Source organism: Prionailurus bengalensis, chromosome A1, assembly GCF_016509475.1.
Source record: "Prionailurus bengalensis isolate Pbe53 chromosome A1, Fcat_Pben_1.1_paternal_pri, whole genome shotgun sequence".
Taxonomy (NCBI): domain Eukaryota; kingdom Metazoa; phylum Chordata; class Mammalia; order Carnivora; family Felidae; genus Prionailurus; species Prionailurus bengalensis.
In genome coordinates this window covers 207,437,523-207,449,801 of record NC_057343.1, presented here as the reverse complement: position 1 = coordinate 207,449,801, position 12,279 = coordinate 207,437,523, and the positions used below count along the sequence as shown (strand labels likewise).

Below are 12,279 nucleotides of genomic sequence, written 5' to 3'. Positions count from 1 at the left end.
AAGTCTCCTACTATTATCGTATTACTATCGATGAGTTTCTGTATGTTTGTGATTAATTGATTTTTATATTTGGGTTTTCCCACATTTGGTGCATAAATGTTTACAATTGTTAGGTCTATAGACCCCTTGATTATGATATAATACCCTTCTGCATCTCTTGATATATTCTTCATTTTAAAGTCTAGATTGTCTGATATAAGTATGGCTACTCTGGCTTTCTCTTGTTGACCATTTGTATGATAGATGGTTCTCCATCCCCTTATTTTCAATTTGTAGGTGTCTTTAGGTCTAAAGTGGGTCTCTTGTAAACAGCATATAGATGGGTCTTGTTTTCTTATCTATTCTGTTACCCTATGTCTTTTGATTGGAGCATTGAGTCCATTGACGTTTAGTGTGAGTACCGAAAGATATGAATTTATTACCATTATGATGCTTGTAGAGGTGGAGTTTCTGTTGGTGTTCTCTGGTCCTTTCTAATATTGTGTTTTTTCCTCTTTTCTCCCCTCAGAGAGTCCCCCTTAACATTTCTTGCAGGGCTGGTTTAGTGGTCACAAACTCCTTTAATTTTTGTTTGTCTGGGAAACTTTTTATCTCTCCTTCTATTTTGAATGGCAGCCTTGCTGGATAAAGAATTCTTGGCTGAATATTTTTCTGATTCAGCACACTGAATATATCCTGCCACTCCTTTCTGGCCTGCCAAGTTTCTGTGGATAGGTCTGCTGCAAACCTGATCTGTCTTCCCTTGTAGGTTAGGGACTTTTTTTCCCTTGCTGCTTTCATGTTTCTCTGCTTGTCTGAGTATTTTGTGAATTTGACTATGATATGCCTTGTTGATGGTTGTTTTTTGTTGAATCTAATGGGAGTCCTCTGTGCTTCCTGGATTTTGCTGTCTGTCTCTTTCCCCAGGTTAGGAAAGATTTCCCCTGTGATTTGCTCACATAACCCTTCTAGCCCTATTTCTTTCTCTTCCTCCTCTGGGACCCCTATGATTCTGATGTTGTTTCTTTTTAATGAGTCACTGATTTCTCTAATTCTTAAATCGTGCTCTTTTGCCTTAATCTCCCTCTTTTTTTCTGCTTTATTATTCTCTATAAGTTTGTCCTCTATATTGCTGATTCTCTGTTCCGCCTCTTCCATCCTTGCCACCACTGCATCCATCTGTGATTGCAGCTCAGTTGTGGCATTTTTAATTTCATTCTCGCTATTTTTTACTTCTTTTATCTCTGCAGAAAGGGATTCTAATCTTTTTTCGACTCTAGCTAGTATTCTTATTATCGTGATTCTAAATTCTGGTTCAGACATCTTGCTTGTGTCTGTGTGTTGGTTAAATCCCTGGCTGTCGTTACTTCCTGCTCTGTCTTTTGGGGTGAATTCTTTCGTTTTGTCATTTTGAAGGGAGAAAATGAATTAATGAAGTAGAAAATTGAAATTAAAAAATTAAAATTAAAAAAATATTAAAATTAAAAATTAAAAACACACCCACACAAAAACCGAATAGATGATGCTAGATCCTAGGTGTGTTTTGGTCTGGGTGTAGAAAGTGGTTTGACAGACAAGAGAAAGAAACAAAAAAAAAAGGGGAGGAGAGAAAAAAATAAGGAAATCGTTTGAGAATTTGAAAAAATGAATACACTAAAGTAGACTAAAATACACAAAAGTAGAGAATATGGTAGAAAAAAATTATAGAAAAATATTTTTAATAAAAATTAAAAAGAAATATGAATTTTTTCATTTTCTGTATCTAAGAAAAAAGAGAAGAAACAAAAAAGAGAAAAAATAAAAAAAGAAAAAAGAAAAGACAAAGAAATCATTTGAAAATTTGAAAAAGTGAATACACTGTAGTAGACTGAAATAAAATGATGGGAGTAAGATAGAATTTGAAAAAATTTACATAAAAGCAAAAAATATAGTAATAAAAATTAAATAAAAATATTTTTAAAAGAAATTGAAAGTAAAAATGAAGTTTTTCTCTTTTTGCATTCAAGAAAAAGAAAAGAAATGAAAAAGAGAAAAAAAGAACAAGAAAGAAAAAAGGAAATTGTTTGAAAATTTGAAAATGTGAGTACATTGAAGTAGACTAGAATAAAATGATGGAAGTAAAGTAGAATTTGAAAAAATTTACACAGAAGTAAAAAATATGGTAATAAAAATTAAAGACAGATATTTTTAACAAAAACTGAAAATAAAAATGAGTTTTTTCTCTTTCTGTATTCAAGAAAAAAAAAGAACTGTAAAAGAGAAAAAGGAAAAAGAGAGAGAAAAAAATGGAATAGATGAACCTGCTAACAGATTGAAGTCAGACTGAAATTGCTTCGTTTTCCCCTAGAGGTCAGTCCATGTAGCTGTTTATAGTCCATAGATTAAGCCTGCGGTGAGGTTTGTGTTCTTGAAGAGCGAAGTTGACCCAGTTGGGCGGGGCTCGGTGTAACAGCTCTGCTCTCCTCTAGATGGCGCTGCTAGCCTACTGGGGTGGATTGTTGCGGTGCTCGTCAGTGCGCATGCGCATGTACGGGAGCGGTGAAAAATGGCGCCATCCCGCCACCCAGTCTGTTCTCCTGGATCAGTAATCGCGCACTGGTCCTCCGTCTTCAGCTCTCTTCCACTCTCTGCTTTTCCACTCTCCGTGACCGGGCCCCAGGAAGTACCTCTCTCCCGAGCTTTGTCTCAGATGCGGCTGTTTTCCCCAGCCCCTTACTTCCAAAGGACTGCGATTTTGACCTGCTCCGCCCCTCTGCGGGAGGGTCTCACTGAGCAATGGCCGAATGAGCAGTGGCCAAATGTCGGCTGCACCCAGGAATGCCTGCTGGATGCTGCTGTTGCCGGTGCCCCAAGACTGTGGCCAGGTGCCAGCCTGCCCCCCCCAAAAAATCGCGAGGCAGTGTAGCCTCAGCATTTCAGGGATCATGGAAAATTGCAACACACATCTGGCACCAGGCTTTACCCTCAACAACCTTGCCTCAGCACCAGTGAATGTGGCTGCCTTCCGGGGTCTGCTGGGACCAGGTGGCCTCTCAGCCTCTACCAAATGTGTTTCCAGCAGTGTAACCTCTTCTCCCTGTGTGGCCTGAGAACCTCCTGGACCCCACTCTGCTCCTGGGGATTCACCTTTCCCACCAGAGCACCACCAGGTATGGAGCTGTGGAGTTTCAGACTCTGCGCTTTCCCTGTTTATAGTCTTAATGGAATTTAAACCCTCTCCTTTCTCCTTTCTCCTTTCTCCCTTTTTAGTTGAGTCCCTGCGCTGTTTCGAATTTTCCACTTTCTCTCCAGCTGCTTTTGGGGAGGGATGCTTTTCCAGTATTCTCCACCGCACCCCCCCCCCACAACCCCCCCCCCCCCCCCCGGTCTCTGTCCTCCCTCCACACATAAAAGCAGCTTCTTGCCCTCTGAGGCTTCTCTAGACACAAGACCCACAAAAAACTTCCATGCTGTTCCGCCATCATGGCTCCTCCCCCTTTAATCCATTTTGAATTTATTTTTGTGTATGGTATAAGAAAGTGGTCCAGTTTCATTCTTTTGCGTGTTGCTGTCCAGTTTTCCCAAAACCATTTGTTGAAAAAGTATCTTTTTTTTTTCCTATTGGATATTATTTCCTGCTTTGTGGAAGATTAATTGATCATATAATTATTGGTTCATTTCTGGGTTTTCTAGTCTGTTCTGTTGCTCTAGGTGTCTTTTTTGTGCCAGTTACCATACTGTCTTGATCACTACAGATGTGTAATATAACTTGAAGTCTAGAATTTTGATGCTTCCAATTTTGTTTTCCTTTTTCAACATTGCTTCGGCTATTTGGGGTCTTTTTAGTTCCATAAGCGAAGGGGTTTAGGAATACACTTATGATGAGCACTACACTGTACACTTGAAACTAATATACCATTGTATATTAAGTATACTGGAATTAAAATTTAAAAAATAATGGAACATTGATATTTAAACAGAAAAGCAGAATTTTCTGAAAAAATTCTGTTGGATTATTTTGAATGTGTCCATGGATTCTGGGCAAGTAAGACATTGTCATAAGACCTGTCAGTGGTTGTCTGAATGGAATTAGTTTTCGTCATTATACGAGCAAATTGAGAGAAAGGAGTCCTACCTGCCGCTGATCTCCTAGTTGGTTGGGAGCAATGAGAAATTCCTTAATCTGTGAGCTTACAAAATCTATATCTTGGCAGGATGCTAAGGTGGTTCCCAAAGCTTTCCAAAGAAATTTCTGGAAAACAAAAGACAAAAAGGAACAGAATGTTAACGGTCGGAAAGCAAAACTCCAGTGAAAAGTGGAAAGAGTTTACACAGTTATCCAAAGGACAGAAATTTGGGTTACTTAATGACTACTTACTAAACATGCACTTCAAGTATTATTTCTTCCTGAAAGTGTTTTCTTCCCCACCAGGCTCTGTCCTTACCTGTGCTCTTCTGTACTCCTCTATGCCTTGTGATGTGCCATTATAATACCTTTTTACTCCCTACTGTAATGTTCAATTTTCTTGATTGTCTTTGTGCTCAGAATTTCAGTTCTTGGTAACAGAGGGCTTTACTGATTGCTTTCAGTGCAGTCCCTGGTAGCTAATAAATGCTCAATAAATGCTTTTAAAATACACATGTTCAGTGAAAAGTGAGTTATTTAAAGATGATGTCATCAGATATTCTCAACTTTCAAAGTATATTAACTTACTTTATAGTTTAGGAGATTTAATCTATATAGTTTTGAAAATAATACTTTGTAAGCTCTACTATGATCTCTCTTAGGAGTAGGGTGAGTTGTCTAGAGGTGCCGTAGAACGTGTCCAGGGTGAAGGAGAAAATACATACAGAACTTTTACGTACATGGTATATCTTTTGGTAAGGGATTCTGAGTGAATTAGAGAGGGAAAACTCCCAGTGCAAGTTTGGGAGAGCAAGAGAGCATGTGGGACATAATTCTGTGGCTTCCACGTCCCTTTAGTTGATGAGAATGTTGGATTCATTATGCTAGCCCTAACATGGATACTTCTGTAATGTCTAGATGTAGAAAAGACAAGACAGACATGACTTTCTGTTCTCGTTCATTTAGCCATACAAGATTTAGAACTATGGCAGAGGGAAGAGGGTAGCCCAAGAATGCCTTCTGTTTGAACACCACAACACATGCCTGAATGTAAATATGTGTATGTGTATGTATGTATACGTGTGTGTGTGTGTGTGTGTGTGTACACATATTGATAGATCTATATTATTGTGGAGGTAAGATACAAGGAAAAAATTCACAAGAGGAGATACTTGTGTTCTTGAAGAGCGAAGTTGACCCAGTTGGGCGGGTCAACTATATGGCTAGAAAAATGAAGTCATGAAGTCTTAATTTGTTTTCTAAGACTAAAATTATCTACAGCTATATAATATCATAGGATTGCCTGGGTGGCTCAGTTGGTTAAGGTTCCAACATTGACTGAGGTCATGATCTCATGGTCCGTGAGTTGGAGCCTCGCGTCGGGCTCTGTGCTGACAGCCTGGAGCCTGCTTCGGATTCTGTGTTTCCCTCTCTCTCTGCCCCTTCCCCGCTAACGCGCGCTCTCTCTCTCTGTCTCTGTCTCTGTCTTTCAAAAAAATAAACAATAATATCAGATTGCCATCTCCTTATTTAAAATTTCCATCTTGTCACATACAGTACAGAAGACTGGTGAGTTGCAGGTTCATTCTAAGGACTCTGTAGGGTTTGAAGGATTGTAGTGATTGAGGCGTCATTATGGATCAAAAGGAACTTATGGCACTAGAGGGAAGGAAAAACTGGTAGTAACCAATAGAGTTAAATTAGGACATTCAAGAGAAATTGTACAGATCAGTCCAACTAAGGATGAGAGGGCTACATGAGGTGATAGAACTGGTGGAACAACTGCCTGAGTAAGAATCCAATGATGCAGCACCCCTTGCACTCTTGGATTTCCAGGCAAAAGTCCCCCATGATAATAGAACTATAATGAGAAAAACTGTATACCACAGGGGAACAAATATTAATTAGAGCCAAAGCTGCTAGAGTGCATTTAACTCTACCTTGGAGGAAGGACAGGAAGGAGTCTGCAAAAGTCCTATGCTGCAGAAAAAAAATGATATCATGAAGGGGACTTTTGTGTAAAGGGTTGGCCTTGGTGCCTCCCAATAATATTGACTTATTGCTTCTCTGCTGATGTTGGTCAGATTCAGTGTATTGTCCATTCTTCCTCTGAGACTTGGCAAAGAACCCCAGAAATCAGGATCTCAGAACTGGGGAAAAATGTGTTCAATTGCAAAAACAGCCAGAACCTTTCCGTCCCACCTCTATCTTGTGACTTGCTTTGACCAATAGAATGTGGTAGAAGTAATACTGTGCCTGTCCAAGAGACTTTGTATACTTCATTACCACAATGATGAGAGCAAGCCTGGGCTGGCCTGCTGGAGGATGGGAGACCACAAGGATCAGAAACTTGTCCTAGTTGAGATCATGACAGACCAGCCAATGCCCAGTATATGCCAGTGAGACTAGTTGATATCAGATGATTGCCCCCTGCCCCCTCCCGTGAGCTCAGCCCAAGCTGTCAATCTGCAAAATTGTAAGCTAAGTAGGAACCTATTATTTTAAGCCACTAGGGGTAGTTTGCTATGCAGCTAAAGCTAGTTGGTATACTCTTACTTTCTTGTTGTTAAGTATAATGGCTGAGAGCCATTTAAGCAGCGCATTGCTTGAATTGCTCTGTCTACCCATACCACCACTACCTTGGACTCATCTTGTAAGTCTGGAAGCTATCGGACGAATGGCATTACATGAGATGCACAAGTGTAGTTCGTATATGAGAAGATGAGGCATTGCTCACCAAATATTCCTGATGAGTTTGTCTGCAGGCTTGATAGACCAATTTGGAGAATCAGTACTCTCCCAAATTAGAGAATCAATCAGAGGAACTTTGAATATTGCATAGGAGAGTTGGAAGTTGATAATAAATAATTTGTTGGAATAGATACTTAATACTAGAACTGATGACTTAGGAATATCATTAGAAATGATATAACCATAATGATAACCTTGATCTACTTTTTTATGGAGCACAAGTCTTGGGCCTGGCACTTCACTAGGGACTTTATATACTTTATCTCACTGAACCCTTATAACACTACAACCCTCAGAACAGAGTATAACTTTCATTTTATACGATTTGAAGGGAAACCAGAGTATACTATAACTTTCATTTTAGATGAATATCCTGAGGCTCCAGAGAGGTTAAGTAATTTACCTAAAGTTACACCAGTAGTAAGTAGCAGAAGCTAGAATGAATCCCTTTTGAAATGGATGACTACAACTCAAAGGGTTAGGTAGAAGCCATCTGGGAATAGAGGAAGGAAAGATCTAGTCTTTGAGCATTCTTTTAGTTCTAAGTTTTTGTTAAATTGTAGTAGATGGTTTCTTGTGGCCTGCCTCACAAAACTGGCCCAAAGGACACCAATACATAAGCTGACATCAAATCAGTACTGGGACAGGGACTACTATTTTCCTTCATTACCTATTTTTCTTCCTTCTTTAAAACAGAACACCTGAATTTCAGCTAGGTACATATTTATCTCAAAGGCATTGTACTACTCAGTTTTCCTTGCAGTAGGTGCAGTCCTATGAATAATTTTTGGTCCAATTCGTGGTGAAGAGAAGATAGCATTTTTCCAGTAATTTATCCCTCTTTTTGGTGGTAGTACAGACAAATTGGAAGTTAAACAGCCATTTTAGGTTATAAAGTAGGAAGTAAAGTCCCTTAGTTGAAAAACCAACCTTCTCAAGGGAGGTGTTGCTGTAACTGTTCATTTGCTGGTTGAAATCTCGACTCAATTGAATGGTCCAGGCTATGTCACTGATCTTCCATAAAGATTCTTTGAGCAACTGTTGCAGGAAGTGGAAGTCAGATATGAACACAACTGGTTAATGTACTTTCTCGGTACTTTTTGTTACCTTAGTTTTTCAAAGAATAGATACATATTGAATGAGATTATTCATTTTCCCATTCAAAAAGTTGGTCATTTTGGAAGTTTTCCTCTTATTTTATTAAAGATTATTTATTTATTTATTATTATTATTTTTTTGGAATGTCTGCACCCAATGTGGGGCTCAAACTCAGAACCCCACGATCAAGAGTTGCACATTCCTCAGACTGAGCCAGCCAGGTCCCCCCTCTTATTTTATCTTATTTATTTATTTATTAAAAATTTTTTTTTTTTACATTTATTTAATTCTGAGAGACAGAGAGAGACGGAGCACAAGCGGGGGAGGGGCAGAGAGAGAGGGAGACACAGAATCTGAAGCAGGCTCCAGGCTTTGAGTTGTCAGCACAGAGCCTGACGCCGGGCTCTAACTCACAGATCGGGAGATCATGACCTGAGCTGAAGTCAGACGCTTAACCGACTGCGCCACCCAGGTACCCCTCTTAGTTTATTTTAATAGCCATATTCTGTTATGTTCTGAATTCCCTTTAAGAACAAGTTATACAGAATGTGGAAGCAACTCCATGTAAATGCCATCCTTTTTCCTCTTAATAAAAATTGCTGAAAGGATTAAAATAGAAACTAATCCATTCTGAAACTTAAAGTTAACATTTTAAAGTTTTAATCAGATTTGGAAAACTCCATTTGTCAATGTTAGTTTGTTTTATTATATACTAAGAGAAAGGGACATTTTTTTGAATAAAGAATTAAAATGTCTTGAAGGACCAATTCAATGTACAAGTACATTTTGCTAACTTCAACTCTAATAACTAAATATTCCTGGTTTCACCAATTGTTCTGAGCCAGGGCCTCAATCAGTCATCTGAACCCATGCCCTTCTTCATTGAACAATACATAAAATTGTGTTTTTGTCTTTTTGGAGAACAAAGTCCATTGAAATTTCTAAAGTCAATTATTTCTCCTGTGTTTTCCCTACTTTAAGCTTAGAAAAGAACATTTAATTTCAAAACCAATGAAGATTTCTATGTATTTTCTTAATAAGAACTCATTCAGTGAGTGGGTCCTTTGATGAGAAGAAATTAAACAGCCTTGGAAGTCTAAGAGAAGAAGGCACAGGCAAGCAGTTTGGGAAGAAGAAGACTAAATGGAAGCACACCCAAGACTGGAAGAGGGAAAAGAATGTTCTCGAGGCTTCCCTCTGGAAAAAGAACCTTCTCTCCTAGTAAGAAAAGTTACTTTAAAATGGTAGTGGGGGGGGGGTGGGGAATAAGGCAGGAATTTTGAGAGAGAGAAGGGGGAAGATAAAAGAAGCATGAATTTAGGAGAGGTAGATCCTAGAATTAAGGACCAGGAGAATAGAGTAGTTGTTTTCAAATCTCATACCGGATAAGAATCCCTTGTGGGAGTCTTTAAAACATGGAGTTCTCAAGAACCAGTCTTAGAGATTCTGATTCTGGAAGGGGCAGTGATGGCACATGGAGGTGATGTGGAAAGGTCACTAAAACTTGACATTTTTAAGAAGCCATAGTTAATTTCTATGTAGGCGGGTTATGAACGGAGACCCTGCTTGATTAAAAGCTTCCTACCCACAAACCCCTTGACCTCCTGTAGGCTCTTGAAATCAGAATCCTCTGTAGAGCCAATATCCAACTCCTACCTCCAATTTACCATTTGGGGGATTTGGCACTGTCTGTGGCACTGTTCAGTTCCAAAGTTCCAACAAATTTATAGCTAAGAGATTTTTTCTGGAAAAATGGTGTAATGTGGCCCTCTGATTTTTAGAAATCAGGAAAAATATGGTGAGAAACAGAAAGAGGAAGAAACAGTTACATTTAGAAGCATAGAAGTGGAAATTATGTCGATTTGTGTTTCTTTATATAAACAGTAAAAGAATGCAATTATAAGGAGAGGAAAAACTGAAAATTAGAGTAGACTTAAGAAAGACACAAATATTTGTAAGTGATATCTTCAAAAACTATCTGAAACTCTTAAATCAAAGATTTAAGATTATTGTTCAAATTATGGTGATACAAAGACTGTACTTCTGAAGTGATCACTTCTAACATTCTAGTCCTCTTGTTAAGGAAAGGAAATGTTGTTTGCTGTCCTTTGGTATCCAGATCTTTGTAGTGAAGATGGGTAACTCTAGAGGATGTCATCACCCCATCGTGAACTATTAGTCTAGAAGCTACCCTTACCTGAAGCAGCATGGTTTCCCATAGCACGATGCTAGTGTTCTTTCCTAGAAATAGAAATTGATGCAATAAACTGCAAAACAAAGGTCAGGACTCTGTTTCTCCCTTGCCAGGTCCCCAGTGGATGCTGGAGCCCCATTTCAAGCTTTACACAGGATGGTTATTTCAGATGTAATTTACTATGTTGCCAACTTTAAGTGCTAGTCAGGTGGGCAGAAAGTCTTCAATCCATGATAAGAATTTAGGCTTTTTGCTACTTTCAACAGTCACTACTGAAGTGACCATATTTTAATATTCTAACATAAATAGTAATAACTTTTTAGAACAATACCAAAAAGGAGTTTCTCTAAATATAAGGAAAAGACCAGAGCGAAAGTAAGAGTTCCTGTTAAGAATGTTACCCCCAGATCCTCCTGTAGTACAAGTATTTGGTACAGAAATAGAACATAAGGAGTCAAGGAAAAAATGTAGCTGTCTACCTTTCATATCAAGTTCATTGTTTTAACTCCCTAGAATGAGCAATAATGGTTTTAGACAGAGAAGTGGTGCCTTTTTCTTTGCGTTCTTGCCTCGTTGGATAAAGACCTGATCCCAATGCTTGTACCTTCCAGAGGCTGCAGGAGCTCAGGTAAGCGTGTTTTCCATAGGTCTACCAATTTTGGGTGAATTATCTCAGGCAATATCTTCAGAAGTCCTATTGCACCAGCGCCACATAATTTCCCTAAACTGGCAAGCATAGATATTACCTGAAAAAATGGAAGATAAAAGGCAAATCAAATTGAGGTATATTTAAAAGTCCTACTTGCCTTTTCTATTTATCACTATCCTGGATTCCCTTGATTCCTACGGTAGACAATCTTAACAAATCATCAGTCCGTTCTTACTTATTTTAGAGCAAAGCTAATACTTAGACAATACTCTGCAATTTTTATCTGAGGATAAAGGTGAAAAAATATATAGAAACCATCAACCAAAAATAAATGGAGGGTACCAACACTTAGATATATTTATTAATTAAGGGCCTGTAGAAATGGTATTTGAGCAAATGATACATATGGGGAAAAAAAGGAAATCTAAATAATAGATTTAGACTCAAGTTCCCCAATCTATGGGGGAAAGAAGGAAATCTAAATAATAGATGTGGAATTTGTTTGAATGGTACTTAGGGATCAAATTTAGTCTATGCTTATTTTAAAATAATAAATTAAGTTTAACAAGCATTTCAGAGTGAGAAGATAATCTTGCCAGCAATCTTAATGAGTGTCAATAGCCTAACATTTATTATGCCTTTCTAGTGTTTCTTTTGGTTTGGAGTTGCTGCGTAATTTTTATTAACATTTATTTAGAACTGAATGATCTATGGGTGACTCAGTCCATTAAGTGTCTGACTTCAGCTCAGGTCATGATCTCACGGTTTGTGGGTTCAAGCCCCACATCGGGCTCTGTGCTGACAGCTCAGAGCCTGGAGCCTGCTTTGGATTCTGTGTCTCCCTCTCTCTCTGCCCTCCCCACCCCCACACTCTGTCTCTCTCTGTCTCTTAAAAATAAATAAACGTTAAAATAAAAAGAACTCAATGATCTATATTGGCTTAAATTTAACCAGCATTAGTTATTTGTAACTCACTCACCAGAAGCCTGGCCAGTAGCTGTTGTGGTGAAGGAAGTTTCACTAGAAAGAGAAAGCGATTTTCATTATTGCTGTGGCAACTAGAAAAATTCAGATTGGAATTGGGTGTATGGTCAAGGTACTGCAGCCTTTCTGGAAATGAACATCTCATAAGAGAAGTGTTTTGCTTTGTTTTTGAATGTACACACCAGCTCCTGTAGAGATGACAAGTGCTGTTGACTCCTGTGCATTATTCTTCTTCCTTTCCTCTGCCATAATCAAGCTTCTGATGATATTAAACAGGTAGTCCAAAGTTCCTGTGTATTCTGCAGGTACTACAAAAGTCAGGATTCTTGGCCATAGCACCTGTGGAAACAAGGCACAAGACAAGGATTGCCTGTTCTTTTCCATGATTTCTAATTGGTCCTCACTCTTGTGTTGCCCCCTGATTTAGAGTAGGTTCTCTCACTTGCTATTTTTTTTTTTTTTTTTTTTTTTTTTTGCTCTTCAGGCCAAATCAAAATGAAGTCATTATATAAAATCTCT

General features: G+C 38.5%; 1 protein-coding gene across 2 annotated transcripts in view; it reads right to left on the bottom strand.

Moving 5' to 3' along the window:
• The window catches only part of MROH2B (maestro heat like repeat family member 2B), a 72,668-nt gene that overhangs the window by 39,582 nt on the left and 20,807 nt on the right, over positions 1-12,279 (bottom strand). For both annotated transcript variants that reach the window (XM_043599278.1, XM_043599288.1), the window contains exons 14-19: positions 11,943-12,099; positions 11,756-11,796; positions 10,732-10,873; positions 10,131-10,174; positions 7,766-7,873; positions 4,094-4,210 (exon numbers count right to left, since the gene is read on the bottom strand). In XM_043599278.1, the coding sequence (XP_043455213.1) occupies positions 4,094-4,210; positions 7,766-7,873; positions 10,131-10,174; positions 10,732-10,873; positions 11,756-11,796; positions 11,943-12,099 (609 nt within the window). The remainder of the gene's footprint in view (positions 1-4,093; positions 4,211-7,765; positions 7,874-10,130; positions 10,175-10,731; positions 10,874-11,755; positions 11,797-11,942; positions 12,100-12,279) is intronic.